General features: G+C 39.9%; 1 protein-coding gene across 1 annotated transcript in view; it reads right to left on the bottom strand.

Annotated features, from left to right (window-relative positions):
• The window catches only part of LOC127557612 (immunoglobulin superfamily member 1-like), a 38140-nt gene extending 18243 nt beyond the window's left edge, over nucleotides 1-19897 (bottom strand). Inside the window, exons 1-3 of the mRNA XM_051990921.1 lie at nucleotides 19867-19897; nucleotides 19431-19709; nucleotides 17917-18216 (exon numbers count right to left, since the gene is read on the bottom strand). Coding sequence (XP_051846881.1) covers nucleotides 17917-18216; nucleotides 19431-19709; nucleotides 19867-19870 — 583 coding nt within the window. The 5' untranslated portion in view covers nucleotides 19871-19897. The remainder of the gene's footprint in view (nucleotides 1-17916; nucleotides 18217-19430; nucleotides 19710-19866) is intronic.
• Between the last annotated feature and the right edge of the window lie 5269 nt (nucleotides 19898-25166).

The following is a 25166-nucleotide window of genomic DNA, read 5'->3' as shown; positions in this document are numbered from 1 at the left end:
ATTCATAGTTACAGGAGACAGTGCTTTGAAGTGAGTCCTTACAGAAAGCACATCTCTAGTAACATCTGGATCTGATTCTTCTTGTACATGGACTTATTCAATACTGGCCTTCTATATTATTACATATTAAATACTATGTTATAATATTACATCATAATATAATATCTTATAATAACATTAAATTTCTATAATTCATTAGTCTTTTTTGGTTACTTTTTTTTGTATGAAAAATCTGCTTCACTCTGTATTGTCTTTGCATTTAGTGGAGAGTCCAGTGATCAGCTGTTTCTGACTGCCCAGCTATTAAATTACTTTTGCTCTGTTTGTTTTCTCAGTTGTCATTAGTTACTATCCACAGCTCCCTAATCAAGTAGACAACATTCAAAACACTACATTCAGTGATGAATGTGTTCCTGAAGGAAGAATGTGGAGAAAATCCACAGTACATAATAATAAATCTATTGATAGGAAGGAGCTCAGTGATGATCTATTCCAGTCCCCTCATTTTGCAGCTCAGGAAATTCTGGCCCAGGGAATTTAAGTGATATGCTAAATGTTAAATAAGGGAAGACCATTCCACATGAAGATAGGAAAAAATAATTGGTTATATTCAGCCTGATTTATAAAAGACTGGTGAGGCAACATTAATCTTTATTTTTAAAGATATATTTCTATTAATATGTTTTAATTTATGTATGCTCAGAGTTTCTTCCAGTATGCCTGAGACACTTCTTAAGGTTTCTCTGAGGAATTTTTGAATTCATCGTGAGACATGGGAAACAGTGGGCCTCTAGCATTGTATGTCCACATCAAAGAAGGCTCTGTGATCTATAAAATATCATAAATGCTAAAATTTAGGGACAACTTCATTTTCTAAGTGTTAACACGAACTTTTTGTACCCAGTCTGTTGTAATAACTTCTGAGTTCATCTTGGTCTGAACAGACATAGAAAGACAAACTATGCCTTGAACCCAACATAGTGATGCAATTTTGGTCTTCTTTAAGAATGAAGGACAATAACCAGTCAATAAAATTGATATATGTTAATTCTCAGAGAACTGAAAAAAAAAGCAAAAATACAGAAGTCAAAAATACGATGACAATAAAATGGTAATTGGTTGAGGTATCTCAAACAGAAGACATAAGCCAAAATAAAAATTACATAATGGAATTCTAAATAATGAATGAGTCAAAGAACAAATAAAAGAAACACTATTTATATGAAAGAAAATTTTAATGATGAATATATGCCAAATAAACTAGATGTGTCTAAAATAGTCTGCATGCTAGAAAACATATCTATGAGTATACATTAAGGAAATAAGAAAGAGAAAGTTTGACTGAATATTCGTTGTAACTTCAAGAGGCCACAAACAAAGAAGTATAAAACAACCACAAAAGATGAAACAATAATTAGAGGAGAAATGAATTGGAAATAAAAAAACCCCATAGAAATGATAAATAAAACTGAAATCTGTTCTTTGAAATACCAATAAACCTGCTGAATTCTTAGTCAAATTGGTTAAAGGGAAGATGGTAGAAAATCAAATTAATAAAATGTCAATTGAAATAACAATATGAAATCACCTTGAAATAGAATAAATAATTTTTTTCTGAATCTATTATTTGTAGTTACATGTTAAAAAAGCTGAGAACAAATAGGAACAAATAGGAAGTTATCATCTACAACAAAAAGTAGCCAAATTGACAGATGATCCAATAAATATCTTAAATCATCCAATCTCAGAAAAATAAATGGCATTAAATAAGAAGGAATTGCCAAAGCAGCAGATGTTAGGGGAAGGAACTCTCTGGTCCTAAGGGATTCACAGGAAATGTTCAAGCTTTTTGAAATAATTAGTCTACTTAATTCTCAAATTATTCTCAAATTTGACAAAAATTCCCTAGTAGCTTCCTTTCATGGAAAACATACAATTTTTATATCTTAACCAGGGAAATATACATAAGAAGAGAATATTAACTAATATCAATAATAATATTTAATTTTAAATTTTTAAATAAAAGTGTGATAAATGGACTGTAGCAATTTCCCCAAGAAATCATTTGTTGTGTTCAAGTTGAATTTATATTTGAGATGGAATGATAGTTCGACATTAAAAAAACAAACATTATGATTGTTTGAAAAACAAATAAAAAAAGTCCAAAATTATATGATTTAACTCAATAGACATGGAAAATACCTTGGTTAGAATACAGCACTTTTGTGTTCTAAAAACTCTCCAAAGATTAGCAGAAGTTTTTTTTTTAATATCATGAAATGTCTATCTGTAAAAAAATGCATATATCATATACAATGAGGAAACTTTCCTATTAAATATAAAAATTAAGGATGAATATTTATTCTTCTTAGTTTTATTTGATACAGGTGTGGAATTATTACCAATAGATGGCATGAAAGAGACCAAAATTAAAGGCATAAGTTTAGGTAAAGAGATTATAGAACTATCAACATGTGCTGATAATGTAAGGAGTTTACTTAAATCCTGGGGAACCAGCCACGATATTAAGACAATTTAAGAAACACTTCATGTTAAAAAAACTCACAAAAATCTACTACTTTTCTAATTAATATCAAAACTCAAGAAGCAATAAAAATGGTATCTTTTCAAATAACTCCAAAGCACATAAAATATCTGGGGATAAACTACCAATTTTTATATAAAAATCTTTTATGATAATTTCAATTACAATATTCTCCTTAAAATATAAAAATATAAATATCTGGAGGACTGTTTAGTGCTCATGACTAAACAGTTTTAATATGTGCCAAAATAGTGACATTACTTTCAAAGTTGATTAATATTTTTCATGTTAAAGACCTTAACAAAAAATAGTAAAATTCTCTGAGAAAAATAAAAAAAGTTAATTTTTTACCAATGAACTGGTAAAAAGAGATAAAAGTGAAGGGAGAATAGCACTTCCAGTCTTCAAATTATGTTACACAGCAGTAATTATGGAATCATCTGCTATTGGTTAAAAATAGAGACGATCAATAAAATAGAAATCAGTCACTGAGAGACAACGAAAATGATACGAATAGACACTCCCATCTTGCTGATTCAAAGCGAATGGAGCTATCAATTGATAGATATTGCATATATTTTCAGACATCTTTGACATTGAACAGATATGTTGACTGTTCCTGTCAATAGGAGTGAGAAAAAAAGAAACTAGAGTATAAATGTGTGGGTAAGTAACGAAGGGAAAGGGACCTCTATGTTCCAAAATGTTTGTGGCAGCCCTCTTTGTAGTGGCTAGAAACTGGAAAATGAATGGATGCCCATCAATTGGAGAATGGCTGGGTAAATTGTGGTATATGAATGTTATGGAATATTATTGTTCTGTAAGAAATGACCAGCAGGATGAATACAGAGAGGCTTGGAGAGACTTACATGAACTGATGCTAAGTGAAATGAGCAGAACCAGGAATCATTACATACTTCAACAACGATATTGTATAAGGATGTATTCGGATGGAAGTGGATTTCTTTGACAAAGAGACCTAACTCAGTTTCAATTGATAAATGATGGACAGAAGCAGCTACATCCAAAGAAAGAACACTGGGAAATGAATGTGAACTATTTGCATTTTTGTTTTTCTTCCTGGATTATTTTTACTTTCTGAATCCAATTCTCCCTGTGCAACAAGAGAACTGTTCGGTTCTGCACACATATATTGTATCTAGTATATACTGCAACATATCTAACATATATAGGACTGCTTGCCATCTAGGGGAGGAGTGGAGGGAGGGAGGGGAAAAATCGGAACAGAAGCGAGTGCAAGGGATAATGTTGTAAAAAAATTACCCTGGCATGGGTTCTGTCAATATAAAGTTATTATAAAAAAAGAGAAATAGCTGTGACAATTTCTTAAAATAAGAAAAAAAAATGTGTGGGTAAGGAAGCAAGTGGAAATTCTTCATGTCTCAGCTCACACACTGGGTCTCCATTGGCCTGGAGCTGAGAACAATGTCAAAGTCTTTGTACACTCTTACATTGTCTCTTTTGGGCAGAACCAAGGCCATGCTTTCATTTTCTTGTAGGGCTGAGGAATGGAGTGGTTATTGGCACCCTCCTGTTGCCTTCCTTTCACTTCTTACTAGAAGCTCCAGGGTATCACTGGGCTGTTTCCAGAGATTTCTATTGGAACCAAATTCATAGCTGTAGTTGTAATTGCCTGAGTGCTTGGGGATCACATGAGTTAAGAAGAACTGGGCTGTATCTTCATGGATTTCCAGCCTGATGCAGGATTTTCTCAACTTCTCCCCTTGTTCAGAACAAACCTGTATGTAGCCCATGAATTTCCCTAGCATAGGAAGGTCATCTTGGTGTCTGAGCCTACCTCTAGGCCGGTCCAGGCTGAGAGGGAAGACTTGGGAAGTGCATCTGGAAACCCAAATAGGATCAAGGTTCCCTTAAGTGTTGTGATGGGGGGGGGTGGATGGAGAGCAAGATTGTAGAGGTCTCCAAGGAACTCCCTGACTATCAGCTCCTGCTTCCTCTGACTGTGCCCATTTATTGCCTTTGGTGCAGCACTTGAGCTGATCTATCATTCTAACTTTCCCTTTGCTTCTGAAAGGACATGCAGTACTTATCTCAACTTCTAGTTCATACTGTTCAAATGAGCCTGGAAAATATGTCCTCCCAGATTTTCAGGAAGCCTCTCTATCCTAATTCCCTCCCTCCATTGTATGCTTTGAGAACTTGAACACACCCTCACCTGTCATCCAGATCTCTAGGACTATACTGGGTTCAGACACCTGATATGGAGCCATCTTCCTATAGTAGACACAGCTATAGTTACCAGTATCCTGCCAGGATCCTCGCAGCTCACAGCGAGAAGGGGAGAGTTAATTGAGGTCCCAGTTGGGCTTTGGCTCTGCAGGGACTGAGGACTGCCCGCCTTCTGCATAGTGAATGTCGCTCTCCAGAGTGCTGAATAAGGGAGCTGCCTGCATTGGAGAGTCACATGCTTCCTAGGCCCCATCACTAGGAATGGTAATGCTGAGAGGGATGGCTTGAGAAGAAACCCTCTGAAGGGAAGAATATATGGTGGGGGTGAAGACACCTGGGTCAAATTCCTTCTCTGCCTCTCAGTTCTTCTCTGACAGTGGTTTAATCATTTGGTCTGTTGGAGTCTAAGTTTGGTTGTTCAGTTGTTTTTCACTCATATCCGGTTGTTAGGACCTCATTTACTATTTTCTTGGGAAAGATTGTAGAGCTTTGCCGTGTTCTTCCATAGTTCATTTTAGAGATGAAAAAAATGAGACCAATTGAGTTAAATAATGAGTTCAGGCTGTACAGGTAGTAATGATATGGAGGCTATATTTGAATTCAGAAATATGAGTCTTTCAACTTCCAAGCCCAGCTTCTATCTTCTAAGTCCTGAGTTTCATTTAAGTCCTCTTACATGAGAAGTTCAACTTGAATATCTCTTGAAACTTTCTAGCTGGAGCTAGCCATAAATCTAAGGAGACTGTCACATTCAGGGGAGACCACCCAACCTATGGTCTCATACATGTGATGACTCAAAGAAGAAAAATCATTGCCCCTCCTTCCTAATCTGGGCTATCATAGACAGGCCCAGGCTTAGCCTAAAACCAGGGCTTAGGTCATAATTCAGGAGTGAGAAGGCTCAGACTTCTCTCCAGGCTCTGTCCCTCAGTCTTGCTGTGACCCCAGACAAGGCTTCTCTTCTCAGTTCCTCATTTGCTCATTGATAAAAGGAGGGTTTGGGCCTCAAGAACCTCCAAGGCCTCTTTCAGCTCTGGGTCTCTGTGATTTTTTCCCTAAGCCCTAACAGCCCCACCATAAGTTTTTACCCAATAGTCTAGATCACAACAGAAATATCTTTGTCTTCCTATGCCCCTGATTAAGGATAGATCCAAGGCAGAAATGCTTGCATAGATACCATTCCCTTGTCTTTGTGAAGCTCCTTTCTGGCAGAGCACAGAGGGGTTATTCTTAGCACTATTCTGTGTCCCCCACACCCATCACCCAGCATCCCCAGCTCCAGGGAATCACTGGACTCTGATTCTCCACTAGAGGATGATCTGTCCTTGTAAGTATGGCTGTAGTTCCTAGTGTCTCCTCAGGTCTCATACAGGAGAAGGAGAAGTCAGTCCAGAAATCTGCTGAGGTCTGTGGCTGTAAGGGTTTCTGAATCTCAGCCTTCCACAGAGTGAAATTCACTTCTTTAAGATAGTCTGGGCCTTCAGCACCACAGAGTGATGTTGGTCCTGGGACTATCACAAGGCCAGATTGGGCCCACAGAGTGGCTTTGGGGAATTGTCCTGAGGAATAAAGAGCTCTAGAGTTTAGAGTCTGATGTTATTTCTAGGCCTACTCCCTTTAGCCCCCAAGAAAGATGTAGCAGAAATTTTGCCTTTGTTTTCACTTTCTTGTCTGGGGTCTGCTTGATTTGGGAATACCCTTATTATCATGAGACACAAATCTGAGTTTAAGAGATCTAGAACAAGAGAGTCCTAGGTCTCCCCCTCCATCAAATCATCCTTTTTAACAATCCCTGGCTTTTATGCTGTCCTCATAGTTCTGTGGGCTTTCCTTTGTAGAGGATAAAATTGGAGACTTAGGGAATTTCCGTATCTACTCCCCAAATACAGTCATCTTCAAGGGTTGGCTGTGGTATGACCCTGTATAGGGGGATGTCTTCCTGTAGTGAATACAGCTAAGCTCCCAGTGTCTTTGACCCTCACAGATGGAAGTGAGCAAATGGCTGTTTTCTGTAAGGCTCTATAGCTATAAGGGCTCCAGACTCTTTGCTTCCAGGAGGGCACAACAGTAGTCCCGAGAGGGTGACATGATGGCATTTGGCTCTAAATGGTTACTCTTTTCCCTCGGGTTTTTATGGAACCAGTTCAGTTTGAAATGCTAGGTTTGGGCAGGGCTCCTATGAAAGGAGGAAGTAAGAGATCTAATCTCTCACATCAGCCCCTCACATTATTGCCTGAGAAGGGGTAGGGTGGGCTGAGGGTCCCTGGCCATGTGTCTGGACCAGTCCTGTAGGCCTATTCATTGCTCAGTAACTTGGCTCCCGGGGTCACCAGAAATGTGTTCTAGGTCCAGGAAGGTTGTGAATGTACACCTTTGTATGGGAGGAGAAGTGACATGGTTAGAGGTGATCACCCTCTCCCTCCTCACCCTTCTCACCTACTCCAAAGTACCCAGCCTTGGCCCTACAGCTGGGCTGCTGGACCAAGGCAGGATCTTAATGCACTATCACTGACAAATTCAGATCTTTCTTTGTGGTTTGGAATGCTCTTTTAAAAAAAATAATTCCATGAGTGTTAGAATCCTTACAAAGTGATAAGTCAGTTGCCTAATTTAGCATGGTACTTAGCAAATCCTCTAGCTCACTAATGTATTTAAGTACTCATTGGAGTTCACAAGTATGGGAGATTCACAAAGAGAACTTTGTAACTTTGTGAATTCACACCTCCCTTAATCCCTCCCTTGGAGGAGGAGTCAACCTTTTAGACCCAGCATAAATAGAGCTTCAGTGAGCCAGTCAGGGCAGTTCAGAAGAAGCCCAGTCTCGGAGGTGGAGTCAGATTCATTCCAACTTTCACCTTGGTGCCGGCTGGAGATATTTGGAAGAAGAGAAGCTGAAGCTGGCAGAGGCAAAAGATTAGCAATGAGAGCTCTCGGAACCAAGGAAAGCTGAGGCCTCTAAGAAAGCTACCCAGGTCCAAGGAAGGAGAAAACAAATGTTTGCATTTTATCAGCTGGCTGCATTTGAAATGACTATTACTTGGAATGGAAACTAAGGCTGCCTCCAAGAAACCTCCCCAAGAAACCTGCTCACACAGAGAACCATTATGTTATAAAAAAGAAGAGAACACCACACATAAGTGGGTTGGTTTGGGTGTGGGTAGAGAGAAACAATTTCTGAGAAAAGGCCCTACCCATTTCTCATACTGCTACATGGTGACTGATCCTTGTCCTGTTACTGCTTGTCCATCCCTTAGTGAAATGAGAGCAGAGCTGGCAGGGCTGTGTGGCTCAGGATGGGGAGGGCAGAACACTACTAAGGAGGACAGGCGCTCCCTCTGGATTGATTTATGAGGAATTACACATTCTCTGGTTCTCCTGCCCCCACTCATCATATATGAACCATCTTCTGCTACATGATGGGAGAGCTGGAAGGTTAAGGGAATGCACCATCCCTGCTACCACCAGGGGTTCACAGTCCCAGTGATCACAGGGGCTCAGCTCAAACAGCCCCATTAGAAGATTCTGCCCATGAGCTTCATGCCTCGGAAAGGGGAGCTGATGACTTTGCAGGGTAAGGCATCACTCTCTCTTAATAAATGTTTGTTAAAGCCAGAATAGGACTTCCAGAGGGCACAAAGAAAAAGTCATGGATAGAGGGCTGCTCCTCAAGGGCTCTGAAGTTAAGACAATTAAGCAGGGTAGAAGAAAGTCCAGAGAGTAGAGAGGTTTGACCTGGGCAGTGCATGGTTCAGAATCCTGAGTGCAGGCATATGGGTACCCTTATGGGTAGTACATAGTTAGCTCAGTAAAAAGTAAGATTGGCAAATTTTCATTCACTGTAGATGGAAAAAAAGATGAATACACATTTGCAACATGGATGAGAGAGTCACTGATCCTGTCCAATGCACAATCAATCTTAAACATTGACCAGGCTTTAAGTTACCTCCTGGGGATTCAAAGACAGAACAATTTCAATATGAAAACTGAAAAAACTTGGGAGTGATAACAAAGACCTTCCATTCCCTCATGTCAGACAACAGATGTTTGGGGTATGTTTATGCAGAATAAATATATACAGGCTCAATATAAAATAAATATATGTTTGTGGGTAGAGAGATATGTGATATCGCAGTGATATGTGAATAGATTCCTGAATGAATTGAAGATCTGTTAAACAATGGTCAGGGGGGAAAGCATTATAAATATGGGAGATGGACTATCTCTATGTAGATACAGATATATATGTACACATTCACATACATCAAAGTCCATTTTTCATCTAACCATCTTGTGGTTTTAGTGAATGAAAAATTTGAGATGTGAACAATGTGGTGACACAACAGTTCCAAACATTATTGAGATCAGTCACATGAATTTTAAGAAAAGGTATTCCAAACCTAGGCTGTGATAGCGCTACTGTGCTCTACTTATTCCATGCTATAATCAAAGTATTTTGCTTAGTGGGGATTGTGATCCTGTAGGAACAACATGAAGAAATGAGGAAAAATTCTATGTGAGATGATCTGAATGATTGTTGATCATAAATCTCCTGGTAGAAACAAGCTCACTGATGCTCTTATTCCAATATCTTCATGTTTACCAATGAGGAAATATCAATAACATATTCAGTGCTAGAAAATGGAATATCATTTCTTTGGAGGCAGACTAAAAGAAGTGAGATATATTTAGCTTGGTATCTTTATTGTTAACATAGATTTTTATTAATCTTTTTGAGTTTTTTCGTCTTCAGAATTTCTTTCAGTATACCTTTGAAACTTCTTAAGCATCTTCCCATAAAATCAATGATATTTTAAAGGAAAAATAGAAAAAAAGAAGTAATGTATCAAACCCAGTCAATACTATATAGATGCTTGAAAATGTCCAATGTACCAAATTCATCTTTGCAGGTGAGTGGGCTAGGAATATCTGCTCAACTTTTACCTGAGTATTTCTGAACTGGAATAATTAGGAAAAGGAAAAAAAGATGGTCAGAATGAAATTCAATGAAGAAGGTTAATGCTTTGGTAAGTAGTACAGAAGGACAACTAATTTTGGTTGAGAAAATTATTTGGTTATTGTGAATCTCAGAGGAGAAGAAGGTGATTCTAAAATTGAAAGAAGAGAGGAGGGGAAAAAATGAAACATAAGCGAGTGCAAGAGATAATGTTGTAAAAAATTACCCTGGCATGGATTCTGTCAATACAAAGTTATTATTAAATAAAATAAAATTAAAAAAAAAAGAAGAGAGGAAGGAATATTCCAAGTCTGTAAATATAACCAGAGCTTTTGAGTGAGAGACATAACAAGTGCAGAGGTATAGTTTGGAGTTCTATTGTTCATGAGTCCCCATCAGTGTGTCTTCATATTATCAGTGGCTTTCAAATAGCCACGTAAATTAACTTTATGGAAAGAGTTTTTGTTCATGTGAAAGAATATTAATATTTGGCACATATATCACTCCCTCAAATATCTTTGACAAATCCTCTCATCTGTATTAATAGGGTCCAATGTAAAATAGGTGCAAGTTTAGAGAACCCATATCCCAAAAGGTGTAATAGTGTTTCCAGTGACTAGAAATATAGAAATTTTTCCATTTGAGGAATTTTCTTTAGTTATTTTGTAAATTTTCTTCCTGGGCATTGAAGAGTCTTGATGCTTTCCTTCCTCAGTGCTTCTCAGGGAGTCCTGAGTTCCAATCATGGCTGTCACTTATCATCACTATCACTACTATTTCCAGGATAGTTGTAGAATGTGAAAGAAAGTCCAAATCTGGTATTATGGTATCTTGTGGCCAAGAGCAAAAGACAGAAATATTAATTAGTGATAAAGAGAAAGAGAGAAATGTATCGTATTTTAGAGTAATTTCCAGAAAATAATACTTGAAGTACTAAAAAAGAAGTTGAAAGTCAGCAGAGGAATGGACCACACCTTAATTACTTATCTGAGAGGAAAAGAGAGGGGGGAAATTAAATAACTAAATAAAAGGAAGAAAAGGGAAGTCATAAGTTTTGCTTATGTGTGGTACAAAGATAGCTGGCTCAAATAAATCAAAGATTTCTCAAAATAGAAGCAAAATGTAATTTTATTTCTATCTCTTGAGAAAGGGTGTCTCCCTCCCAACAAGCAGTCAAGCAAGGAGAGGAAAGTTACAGAAGGAAAATACCAAATTTTATACCCCTACCTTGAAGATCCCCCACCCACCATTGGCACTCAATTAAAGTGACTGGGGTTGGGGAGAGACTGGTTTGTAATCTAAACTATCCCAGATACAAAGAATAAGGGAACAAAATCATAAAAGCATTCATAATATTATTTGGTATAACTACTGCTGATGTGGCAACATTTCACAATAGCAGTTAGGGGATGGAAATTTGGAGTTCACGTTTCTAAGTCAGATTTTTGGTACATGATACTGAGGCCTCGAGTTTGAACAAATTTATCCTAGTGACACTGAGAAGACTTCACCCATCACATTCAAGGATAAGAGACTACCATTTGCTAAATGTATTGAGGTAGATGTTGAAACTGAGGTGAAGAAAACTGTTAAAAAGTGAAATGCATTAAAATAAATTTAAGTAAAATAACTGAATATACTTAAGTCTGTATTTATTTTTGAAAATGTTAAAATTCCACTTGAGCAAAAAATAAAACAAATGGAGGAAAATATAAATTAAATCTCAGAATTTTAAATGTGGAGATAATAAAAACTTAAGAAAATCAAAAAAGAATTACAGATTGGGCAAGTAAACACCCACCCACAATTTGTCTTTTTAGAGGAAACACATTAACAACCCTCTCATCTATAAACAGAATAAACATAAAGGAATGAAAAATTTATTATGCATTAAGTGAAATTAAAAAAGCAGGAACTGTGGTTATGCCTTAAAAATTATCAAAAACAAATGCTTATAACACAAAGAGCATTAAATAGAGAAAGCACATTACCCTAAAAGAAGCTTATAGACAATAAACACAAATGAATATTAAAATATTTTCCCAATTGTCTTAGCAGTTAAATTCCTAAAAGAAATATTAATATAAGAATATATAGATAATAACAAAGAAACAACAGGGTATTTTGTTGTCTCTTGTTCTCTTGGTATTGAATGAATTGTACAAATTCACAGAGATATCACAAACTGTAGCAAAAATTCAGAAGCAATAAAATGAATTATTTATTGACCATAGCAATAGAAATGATAAATTGGTCCATGTATTAGGAAAGACCCAAATTCATATAAAGGCTTAACAATGAAATCCTAAATAATGAGGAGTCAAAGAAGAAATTAAAGACGTAATAATTACATAAAAGAAGGTGATGAAAAGCCATGCCATAGTTATTGAGACACAGCTAAAGAAGTCTGCTTGGGAAAAGTCATGTCTCTTCAAAGATATCTTAATACAATAGGAAAGAGAAGGGTTAATTAACTGCATATAATCACAAAACATTAAAAACTCAAGAAATAAATATCAAATAACCACAAAAGAGGAGACATAAAAACTAGAGGAGAAACAAATAAAGTGAAACAAAACTATCTATAGGAATGATTAATAAATCTGGAAGCTGATTCTTTGAAGAGAATAAAAATTTGATTAATATTTTCCTATTCCTTTTCCCTTTCATTTAGTATTTTATTTCCCTACTTATTTGTAAAACAATTATAAACATTTATTTTTAAAACCTTGAGTTCCAATTATTTTTCCTTTCCTCCAAGTTCAACTTTGCTTTCCCAGGCCAGATAATTCAATAGAGGATACACGTGTGTAGTCATGCAAAATATTTCCACAATAATCATGTTGTAAAAGGCAATCATGTTGTAAAGGACCAAAAAAGCCCCTCAAGAAATGTCAATTAAATAAAAATGTCTGCTTTATTCTGTATTTAGACAGCACCAGTTCTTTCTCTGGGGATGGACAGCAATTTTCATCCTAAATCCTTCTTTTTGATTTTTCCTACTTTTTTCCAATACAGGTTTAGAAGTGGTATTTTTTAGCTCAAAGGATATGTATGTTTTTGTAGCCTTTTGGGCATAGTTCCAAGTTACTCTATAGAATGGTTGAATCGAGACACAGCTCTGCCAATAGAGCACTAATGTTTCATTTTTGCTACATGTCCTCTACCACTTGTCATTTTCCTATTCTGTCCTATTAGTCAGTCTCATAAATATGAGGGAGTACCTCAGAATTGTTTTAATTTGCATTTCTTTAATAAATAGTGACTTAAAGCATCTGTGGCTGTTCGTATTTTTTAATCATTTGTCAATTGAGGAATGGCTCTGAAGTTTATAAAATGGACTCAGTTTTTTATATGTTTGAGACATGAAGCCTTTATCAGGAAACTTGCTTCAAAAAAAATTTTTTTTGACAATTACTTTGGAAAACAGTATTTCCCTCAAATTTGGATCCCATTTTATTCTATTCTCTGTTTGCTTTCTTCAGATAATCTGATGAAAGAATCTTTTTGAATCTGACTAACTCTTCCCCAGTTTTCCCTCCTTTCTATTATTCCCTTTTCTTCTCTTATCCTCTTCTCCAATTTTCTATAGGATAAGATAGAATTTTATGCCCAATTGAATGTGTATGCTATTCCCTCTTTGAGCCAGTACTGATGATAGTAAGGTCATTCCCATGTAGCCACCACTTTCCCCACCACTATAAAAGCTTTTTATTCTCTCTTTTATCTAACATTGGCCACAAAGCAAGGTGTTTACTTGTTACAGGAGGGGAAAATAGTAATAATGATAATACTTATTATTATTAATTTTTTTAACCCACCAACAATGAACAAAAATAAAATTCACTGTCTTTGTTGCCATTTCAAAATTTCAATAAGGTGTTTCTTAAAATTTTAATTCCAGATTCTCTTCCCATCCTCCCTTCTCAACCACCTTTAGACTGATGCACTGGGGTTGCCCAAGTCTATGCCCCAGTGGACATTCTTAATAGTTATCATGGCTCCTCCATAATGGGAATTTGGGAAAGGTACATTAGGGAACAGATGAAATAAGGGTGAGGGAGAGGAGAAGATATGGAAGAAAAGCAGAAGTGGAGAATTCCTTTGTGAAAAGGTGCCCAAATGTTCAGTATAAATATAAACTGGCATAGAGCGTGTCTTCTGTGGGAGTCTTTTTGGGGTCAGTTTTCCTCTTACTCAAGGTTCTTATGTTCAGCTGAGTGTATGTCACTCCCTGAGGTTCTTCAGCCATGGGCACCTGAAGGAGAAATACAAGAGGGAATGAAGAGTGATCCCTCTGCAGTTCTTAATTTATTAATGTCATGAAAGTTTTGATGGCTCATCTGGTAAAAGCTATAGATGCTTTCTCAACCTCATACCTTTAGATACATGGAATATACGGCAAAGAATTATGAAGGAAATAAATGCTAGGGAACTGCAGTTATGAAAGTACTATGTAAATATTCCTAATAATTAAAGAAATTCTCTTTTAGAGGCATTGTAATGGAGGAGGCAAAAAACTAAGGAAGAGGGAATTAATTCACCAGTAGTTCCCTTTGTTGCTTCTCGGCCACTTCTATATTCGAGGTAGAGGGTCATTCCTAATATCCCAGGGCCAGTATTCCCTTCTACCATTTCTATTCCCCCAATTCAGCACCCTACCACCTTCCTTACAAGATAACTTACATGGGCTTTCCTCTCTGGGTGCCTCAGGATGATTAGGCAGGCAGGTCCTCCAAGGAAGATAAGAGCAACGCAAACAGCTACAGTAGGGAGAAAGGGAAGAAATAGCATAAGGAGATGGAGTTCACTCTGGGAAGTTCTGTCAGCTTCCTCTCTTTACCAGAATCCCTTTCCAGTTCAGAGTTCAGGTTACATGGAAAAGAAGGAACAGGAAGTAATGGGTAGAGCAGTCAAGTTTCCTTACCTCTGAGGGCTGTATCCTTGCAGAGGCCCTGGTGAGAGACATGGGAAGAAAAATAAAGTCAGATCCTCAAAGGAAGAAAAAGAGATCTGGTCCTCATCCATTTATGTTTTTTCTTGTCTTCCCCAAACTCACCCATAAGGATGGATCCATGGCAGAGGAATGCAAGCCATAGAAGGCACAGGAGGAGGAGATAGGAAACATATCTGAGGATGATGAGGAGGTTGTTACTTGACTCTGAACATGAATTAGGGTGGAGAGAAGAATCATAATAAATAATTTTGCTAAGGAATGCTCATCCTTCCCACATAGTCATCTGTGACTTTTTCCTCTTATCCCCTCTACAACCTCCCATCACCATCATTAAACAGTTTGCTACAAATCCTGTTCAGAGAGGGTTTATCTCTTGGAATCAGAGTGAGATAAACAGAAGCCAGAATAAAGGTGTGTGTGTGTGTGTGTGTGTGTGTGTGTGTGTGTGAAAAGGAATAAGGAAAAAAGCCTTATGTCTCAGCTCACACACTGAGTCTTCACTGGCCTGGAAATGAGGACAATGTCAAAGTCTTTGCAGACTTTACCCTGTATTTCCGAGCCAGAACCAAGGCCATGCTTTCCTTTCTTTGTAGGACCAGAGGAATGGAGTGCTTATTGATATCTTCCCATTATCCTGCTCTCACCTCTCACTAGAAGCTCCAGGGCATCACTAGGCTGCTTCCAGAGACTTTCATTGATGCCCAGATGATAGCTGCAGCTGTATTTGCCAGAGTCCTTGGGGGTCACACGAGTCAAGAGGAACTGACCCCGATCTTCATGGGCTCCCATGCCGTGCAGGATTTCTTCAACTCCCTCCTTGTACAGAACAAATTTAGTAGCCCATGAAGGTCCCCAGCAAAGGAAGGTCACATTGGTTCCTGAGACCACCTCTAGTCCAGGTGAGGCTGAGAGGGAAGGCTTGGGGAGCTCATCTGGAAACACAAAGAGAGAGTAGAGATCCTGAAATCCCTCCCCACCCCATAGTTGTGATGATGGAGGATGGAAGGGGAGTAAGACTATTGAGAGCTCTGAATAATTCCCTGACCATCGGCTCTTGCTTCCACTAACTCTGACTATTCATTCCTCTAAGTCTGTTTCCCTGAACCGCCAGAGATATTAAACTTTAGGTGTTCTTTGGAGCTATCCAGGAATAAAGAGGTAGTTTCTCCTTCCATTCTTGTCCCCTGAGAGTGGTGCAGTACCTGAGCAGGTCCATTTTCCCACCTTTTCTCTCTGTTTCCTAAGAGACACCCATTTTTGTCTGAACCCCTACTTCAGGATGATAAAATGAGCCCCAAATATGTCTTCCCAGAATTTCTTGGCTATCTCTCAATCCTACCTCCCACCCCTCTATTTTATGCCCTTGGAACATGAACAACCTTTACCTGTCACCCAGATCTCTAGGGCATCACTGGGCTCAGAGACCTGGTATGGAGATGTCCTACTATAGTAGACACAGGTGTAGTTGCCAACATCCTGGGCCCTCACAGACAGGAGGGGGAAGTCAGCTGAAGTCCCAGCTGGACTCTGGTTCTGCAGGGGTGGAGGGCTGCCCACCTTCAGCAGAGTGAATGTCGCTCTCCAGAGTGCTGACCGAGGGGGCTGCCTGCACTGGAGAGTCACATGTTTCCTAGGCTCCAACACCTGGCCTGGGAGGGCTGAGAGGGAAGGCTTGGGCAGAGATCCTGTGAGGGGAACAAGGTGGGGTGGGGGAAGAGGCTGGAGATCAGGACACCAAAGGCACCCTGCCCTTCCTCCCAGTCCCCATGTTGCCATGGTTCATTCACTGTGCCTATCCGAGTCTCAATCTGGTTATTCAGTTGTTTTTCAATCGTATTCAATTGTTAGGACCCCATTTAAAGTTTTCTTGGCAAAGATATTGGAGAAAAAGCTTTGCCAGTTCTCTAACTCATGTTGCAGATGAGGAAACTGAGACCAACAGAGTGAAATGATGTGTTCTGGGTCACACAGGTACTAATGGCATGGAGGTCAGATTTGAATATAGGAAGATGAGTCTTCCAAACTCCCAGCCCAGCTTCTATCCCTGACCCATGACCTTTATTTAAATCTTTTGTACAGATATCTAAATGGAGCTTGCCAGGGATGTGAGGAGCCTGTGAAACTGGAGGGAACTCACCTGGCCTGTGATCTCATGCATCTGATGCCTCCTGACAGGGAAGATCATGGCCCTTCCCTCCTTCTCTGGGCTATCACAGACAGCCCCAGAGCTCAGCCTAAATTCCGACCTCAGATCAGGGTCCAGGTGGGAGAAAGCAAAGACCTATCTCTGGTCTCTGTCTCTCACTCTTTTTGTGATCTTGGACAAATCCTTTTCTCCCTCAGGACCTCATTTGCTCATTTGTAATGGGAGGATTTTTTTTCAAGAGCCTCCAACACCCTTTAAGTTCTGGATTTTGTGACTGTTCCCCTAAACCCCAACTCTGGTTCCATCTTTAGCTTTTCCTGAATATTTTAAATCACAACAGGCATATCTCATGTCTTCCAAGACCCCTGAGTCAGCTTGCCCCAGGGCAGAGCTGGCTGTGTAGGGACCGTGGCTTTGTCCCAGTGTCACCCCTCTTTGGGCAGAGAGCAGGGGGATCATAGTCAGAATTATTCTGGGGCCCCCACACCCCTCACCTGGCACCACCAGCTCCAGGGCATCACTGGGCTCTGATTCTGTCCCAGAGACTGTCCTGTAAGCACACCTGTAGCTCCCAGTGTCCTCAGGGCTCAGAGAGGAGAGGGAGAAGTCAGTCCAGAGATCTGCTGTGGGCTGCTGTTGTAAGGGTTCCTGGGTCCCAGACTTCCACAGAATGAAAGTCACCTCTTGAAGAGAAGATAGCCTGGGTCTGGAGCACCACAGAGTGATGTTGGTCCTTGGTATCACCACAAGGTCAGTGTGGGTCCACAGAGTGGGCTTGGGGAGTGGTCCTGAGGAGAAGAGAGTGACAGAGGTCAAGATGAGATGTCATTTCTAGGCCTCCTCCCTTCACCCCCCATTGAAGGGTGTGGCTGAAATTTTGCCCCGGTTTTCACTTTCTGGTCTGGAGCCTGTTTGAGCTGGGAACACCTTTATTTTCTTGAGGCCCCAAGCTGAGTCTATATAGAACCAGAGAAGGTTCTAGGGTTTCCTCTCCCCCAAACTATCCCTTCAATTACCCCTGGATTTTATGCTGTCCCCATAGCTCTGTGGGCCCTCCTACGTGGGGATGGAATTGGAGAATTAGGGGGTTTTCATGTAGTCACCCAACACAGTCAGCTCCAGGGCATGGCTGGGATATGACCCCCTGTAGGGGGGTGTCTTCCTGTAGTAAATACAGCTGTAGCTCCCACTGTCCTCGGTCCTCACAGATGGAAGTGAGAAAGCAGCCTGTTTTCCTGTAATGTTCTGTAGCTGTAAGGGCTCCAGGCTCTTTGCCTCCAGGAGGGCAAAACTGTAGCTCTGAGAGGATGACAGTGATTGGAAGGAGCAGCAGATGTTCACTGTTGTGCTTGCAGATATTATGGAGCGAGGTGAGACTGAAATGCTGGGTCTGGGGAGGAGTTCTGTGAAAGGAGAAAGGAAGTTAGAGACCGGAGCTTTCACCGTCAATCCTTCATATCATTGCCTGAAACAGAGCTGAGAAAGGGAAGGTTGGGCTGCGGATTCCTGGCCATGCCTCTGTGTCCAGTCCTGTCGGCCTGTTAATTGCTCAGTAACTCGGCTCCCAGGTCATCAGAAAGACTTTCAAAGAGCTCCCAGTCACAGGGGTTTGAGCTCAAATGACCCTATTATAGAATTGTGCCCATGAGCTTCACGCTTTGGAAGTGGTAGCCCGAGGTGCACAAAGTCAGGAATTGGGCCACAGTCACCCAGCCCGGATTGGGGGGAGCAGATTGTGAGCCCCCTCTCTCAGACTCCCAATATTAGGCACTTTCCTCCTTCAAGAGGTTGCCTTCTAACACAGCCAGATGGACGGCAGCCTGGAGTGCTGGGAATGGCCCCAGTGCTAGAGTGGGCACGAGAGAGAACTGAAGGCAGCATACTGGGCCAGCATGTTGCCACATGATACCATCAGGGACCATATCCTGGGGCATCCAGAGTTAGACCTGTTTAAGCATGTGGAGGAAAATGAGGGTGAATGCAGTAAAGGTATCACAGGCAGAGACAACTGTGTTTGCAAAGTGTGATGGGACATGATGGGATGTGGGTGGGCTATCTGTCCAGGCTGGTGGGAATGTAGGGAGGACAGAAGAGAAAATGGGAGACAAAACTGAACAGGCCGGCTGTTGGCAGGTTGGGCCATAGAAAAGCTGTGCACCCCTTCTCCAAAAGGCTGCTGTGCATCCTCTGAGGGAGGAGCAGCATGGCTCTCATGGCTGCATTATCAGGCAACACTGGGCAGGTAGGGGAAAATCTCTGGATTTGGAGGTAGGAGACATGGATTTAAATCCTGACCTTGACACTAAAGAACCTTCTGCCTTGTTCAAGTCACTTTACCTCCTCTTCAGGCCTCAGTTTCTCTATATCTACAAGAGAAAAGAAAAGAACTCTCCTCCCCATAGAGTTACTGAGGAGAAAGATTTCAAAATCCAAACTGTGAGGTCACGAACAATGGGTTTTTTAAAACATTGCAAGTTGTGGCTGGTAAGGGGAGGAAGATAGGAAAACTGAGAGTTTGCCCCATTTATAACTTGACTCTATAAAGAGGGACCTGGGTCTCCTTTTTCAGGTGTTACTCCTTGTGCTCAAGGATGGTTTTATACTAGCCCCCTCTCACCTGTCACCACCACCAGGGCCAGGGGGTCACTGAGCTCTGACCACAAGGTCCCCTGCCCAGAGCGGCACCTGTAGCTTCTCGCATCATTGAAGTCATCCACCCTCCTGAGCACAAAGTCTGCCTGTGACCATGAGTCATTTCTCTCCTCTCTGAGCTCTCCATCCATCCATAGCTGGAATCTGTCACTCCCTGGTCGGCCCTGGCACCGGAGGGTCACATTTGCTTCTTTATGGACCACAGGACTTGGGTCAGCCCAAAGGAAGGGCCTGGGAAGAGTGCCTGTGAAGCAAGAAGGTTCCAGATTTTTCGGGATTTCTCTTAGCCCATAAATCTTTCACCTCTTGCCTCTGAAGCTTCTACCCCGTGAGTAAATTCCTGAGTTATTTTGGGATAAAACATGAAAAAAGAACAGTGGGATGTTGGGGGCAGGACTCACCCATTTGTGTCCTAGCTTCCCAGTGTAGGCACAGTCCTGTAAGAGAAACTCTGGTGACCGATGGTTCCCTCCATCCCACTCTGACTCCATCCCTGGCTCTTGTAAAGCCCCATAACTTCTAATTCTGCCTTGGTCAGACTATGAAGGAAGAGCCATTTGAACAGAAACTAGGTCCTGCTTCACTCTCGGTGCTTCTGGGTCCTCCTTCAGTTAACTCCCTTTATGTCAGGTCAACTGTCCAGGGTCTTTTCACAATATCCCTCCCTGCCCACGTTTGACCCTTGAGACTCACCAATGGAGATCAGAAAAGTCACTGTGGAGTCCATGGTGGGTCATTAGCTCTGTCTTGGGCTGTGTAGCCTAACTGTGCAGAGCGGAAAAGGCAGGCCAAATGGAGGCTGGCCCAGGATGTGGTGGCCAGCCCTGCTTCCTCACGCCCCTTTAACGCAGGCCCCACAGTTTCCGCTCTTATACTGATGAAAGGGACCATGGTCCTTCAAGGCTGAGTTCTGAGGGAATCAGGGTGGCTTATGGTAAATGGAGCCTGGCAAGGAAACTTATGACTATTTAGTGTTAAAGATAACTGAAGGGCATATGGGGTCTCCACAAATGCCTCACTATTTCATGAAACGACCAGCATCTCCCTTAAGTAGCCTCTCCCTGAAATTACCAAGATTGGGCTCAAAGGCTTAACACCACAGCCCCAGCACCTGACCTCAGACCCTTGGCTCAGGTGGAGGGTGAGTACATGTTCCATGCATAGTATGACTTCTGTCTCTGTTGTTTCCTGCTGTCTTGGTGTGAACCTTGTCATCCACAATACAAGCACAACAACAAAGCAATAACGATGGATATCATTTCTATACTACTTTCATTTTGGCAAATGTTTTACAAATATGTTCTCAACATATTTGAGCAGCCTAGAATGCAGAGTCTATGTTGTCCCCATTTGACAGATGAGAAAACTGAGGCACAGAGTTAATTTTTTGGTCTCAGCTCACACAGCTTATAACTATAAAAGTGAAGTTTTGAACTCAGCCTTTTCTGATTTTCAGTAAGTTAAAATCATAAATCAAGCAAATAATGTAGGAATCTGTTGCCCTTTATTTCCATGTATATAAATGGCTCAGTGACTGCACCTCCTGTAGGATACCACAGTGGGCACACTTTTCTTTCTTTTTTTTAATTTTTATTTAATGATTACTTTATATCGACAACATTATCCCTTGCACTCGTTTCTTTTCCGATTTTTTCCCCCTCCCTCCCTTCACCCCCTCCCCTGGATGACAAGCAGTCCTTTATATGTTGGATATGTTGCAGTATATCCTAGATACAATATATGTTTGCAGAACCGAACAGATCTCTTGTTGCATAGGGAGAATTGGATTCAGAAGGTATAAATAACCCGGGAAGAAAAACAAAAATGCAGATAGTTCACATTCGTTTCCCAGTGTTCGTTCTTTGGGTGTAGCTGCTTTTGTCAGTCATTTATCAATTGAAACTTAGTTAGGTCTCTTTGTCAAAGAAATCCACTTCCATCAAAATATGTCCTCATACAATATCGTTGTCGAAGTGTATAATGATCTCCTGGTTCTGCTCATCTCACTTAGCATCAGTTCATGTAAGTCTCGCCAGTCCTCTCTGTATTCATCCTGCTGGTCATTTCTTACAGAACAATAATATTCCATAACATTCATATACCACAATTTACCCAGCCATTCTCCAATGGATGGGCATCCATTCATTTTCCAGTTTCTAGCCACTACAAATAGGGCTGCTACAAACATTTTGGCACATACAGGTCCCTTTCCCTTCTTTAGTATTTCTTTGGGCTATAATGGGCACACTTTTCAATCAAGGATTGGCCAGCCTTAGTCTTTGCTGCTCCAATTGCTCTATGGTCAGTCATTGCACATACCCTGACAATAGAGCCTTGACCAGGACATCTCAGGAGTCAATCAGGACATCACTGACTATTCTGGCTTGCCTTGCCCCTCATTACTCAATACTTTTCTGGCTCAGAATTCCATTAGATGGGGCGCATCCCACCTAGACAAGACCCAGATCATACTCAATGACCAGGTTGCAATTTGTCATCTCCTCTTTGGAGATGATGGGAATGCATTGAGAAAGGACACTCCTTTATGGAGGTTATACTTTACTGGCGAACACAAAAATATGTTTCTGAATGAGCTTCTATGCCCTATCATTTTGCAGGTTAATGCACTACTCTCACTTAAACATGTGCAATTCTTCAGTACATGTTTCTACAAGTATCATGAAAAATGATAAGTAAAATCAGATAAAAAGGGAACAATATGAGAAAATTAAATACTAGCAAATAGCAAAAAGTGAAAATGTCATATGATCCACACTTAGTCCCCCCAGTCATCTCTCTAGTTGCTGATGTCTCTCTCCATCTGAAGACCATTGGAACTGGCCTGAATCACTTTGCGGTTGAAGGAAGCCATGTCCATCAGAATTGTCATTGTATACTCTTGTTGTTGTATGTAACATTCTCTTGACTCTATTCACTTCACTTGACATCGGTTCATGTAAATCTTTCCTGGCCTTTCTGAAATTATCCTGCTGATTATTTTTTTATAGAACAATAATATCCCACAACATTTCTATACCATATTCAAAAATGGCTCCCATTTGTTAATTTTGTAGGAGTAGGTTTTGAGGATGAGGCAAAGGGAACTGATAAAAAGTGGAGTACATTAAAGCAGATTAAGGTAAAATAACTGATGATATATTATTCTGTATTTATATTGGAATACTTAAAATTAAATTTGTGTAAAACAGTAAAATAAATGGAGGAAAATAGAAACCTAACCCTCAGAATTTTAAATGAAAAGATAATAAAAATTTAAGAAAATTAAAAAAAGAATGACAGATTGGATAAGCAAATGAGCACACACAATTTGTTCCTTAGAAGAAACATATTAAAAACAAAGCCTCATCTTCTGCTTTCTTAGGATGAATAACATAAAAAAAGAACAACAGCAATGACAACAACAATGACTATCATTTATACAGCACTTTCCATTTTGTATAGCACTTTACACATATCATGTAATTGTCACAAAAATGGAAGAAAAGTTCTATATCATCTCCAGAGGTTAAATTAGTTGCCTAGATTCACAGAGCTAATAAATGTCCAAGGTAAAATATGAACTCATGTCTTTCTCACTCTAAATTAGTTGAAGTCATGAATCTGTCACCAAATACTGTAGACTTTTTTGTATTTCACTTCCAGGTATTTAAAGGCCTCAGTTACAGCATCTCCTGTAAAACACTATAATGCAGCACCTTTTAACCCTGGAATGGCCAGTCATAGTAGACAGACATAGTAGAACTGACCTTTCTGTTGGTGTTTCCATCAGCCATTGTACCTATCCTGAATGTTTTCTCTTGACAAGGATGTCTTGAGAGTCCTTGGGGCCAACATATAATTGAGCTGGGATTCCTATATATTATGACTCAACACTTTTCTGCCTAAAATCCTCCCTAGACAAGTTCCAGGTCATGGGTCTTTATGACCATTTATTAATCCAGGTGCTGCGAATGTAAAGACAAGAGAGACAGAATTGTCCTTATGGAGCTTATGCTGTCTTGATGAGGGTAAAAATATATTGAAGTATACTTGTCAGTACAAGGTATTTATGCAGAATGATTTTGGGGTGGAAGCTTATTAATAACCAAAGTGAAATTCCCAAAGGCATAAAGTGAGATTTGGGGAATGTGGGCTGGATATAAGAGGGACTGAATTTGAAATAGATGGATATAGTAGGAAAGAGTCTGCTTCTCAGCAAGATAGCTCTTTCCTGGGTAGCCTTGGGCTCACAATTCTGAGTGGAGACACTGGAAAGTAGTAAATAATTAGCCCTTTACTTCTGTAAAAATATGATTGACTTAATTTTCATTCTTGTTGGAAGGAAAAGGGCGGTGACACATGATTGAAGTTGCTGATCCTCTCTGGTGCATGAGCAGTGATGAACATTTGTGAGGCATCCAACGTTGGCTACGCTTTATGGAACTCCTTTGGATAGAAAGTCAGAAAGATGCTAAAGGAACTTTCAGTTTTTCAAGTAAAATTTGTACATAGGTGGGTGTTTAGGTCAAATAAGTATGGAACAGGATCACTACAAATAATGACATGAAGGGGGTAGATATAAACTAGTGTGAAAGACATAGATAGCCCTAGTGTCTGAGGATGTGGAAATATTTTATATGGATATGGTGTGTGAGTAGTTTCTATAACGAGTAGAGAGAACCTTTGAGGTAAATGTCAAGGGAAGTGCATTGCAGAATTGACACACAGTCCAAACAATCATATATCTCTTTACAGACATAAGCATATTTATGTAGTTAAACATGTATTTTTTCCATTTAATAATTTGGTAATCTTAGGAAATGGTAACTTTGAGATATAAACAATAGGGTGAGACAGCAACCCATAATGCTCCTGAAATCCCCCTTCATATTTAGAGAAGTGATGTTAAAGTTACAGGTTCTGAGAACATTGTTGAAAATGCTATCGCCTCTTAGATATAGAAACTTCAGCAGAGCAACAAAGAAATATCTGTGCAGGAGCTGCAGTATGAACTGGCCCTCCACACTTTTCTTTCTTTTTTTTTTTAAGATTGATGAAAGAGGTTTATTATTGGATTTGGAAGCAAGGTTAAAGCATATTTAAGCAAATAGGTGAAGGTAGAGATAAGCAGGGCACAATGGACAGAGAGTCCTGACGTGGCTAGCATGTTTGGGACCTCTGTCTCATGTTTGGGACCTCTGCCGCATGTTTGGGACCTCTGCCCACACTTTTCACTGAATGATTTCCATCCTGGAGATGAAGTCTACCTGCATTAAGAGTTTTTAGCGAATTGGTGGATTTCAGCTAGCCTAAGAAGATCTCTTCCAAGTGTTCTGGTCACTTCTGCTGCAACTAAGATCAAGAAAAAGACATTTGGACAAATGGAAAAAACCTGCTCCTTCTATAGATCACAATGCATTAGGTGATTTTATTTTTGTTATTTTATTTTTATTATGTTTATATTTTATTTTATTTGTTATTTTATTTTTGTCCTCGTCATTTTTACTTCTGATAATTCTTCTCTGTTTTTCATTCTTCTCAGGACACTGAAGAAGCAATAAACACTCATCTTTCTGGTAAAGTCATATATTTAGGAAGATGAATGCTTTTTTCTCTACCACTTGCTTTATGTTTCACATTTGAGTCTGTTTAATTGTGATGAATGGTATTGGTAATACTATGTTATAATATTGCATCATAA

Source organism: Antechinus flavipes, chromosome 3, assembly GCF_016432865.1.
Source record: "Antechinus flavipes isolate AdamAnt ecotype Samford, QLD, Australia chromosome 3, AdamAnt_v2, whole genome shotgun sequence".
NCBI lineage: Eukaryota > Metazoa > Chordata > Mammalia > Dasyuromorphia > Dasyuridae > Antechinus > Antechinus flavipes.
The sequence above is the reverse complement of the archived record's forward strand: the minus strand, read 5'-3'. Positions and strand labels throughout refer to the sequence as shown.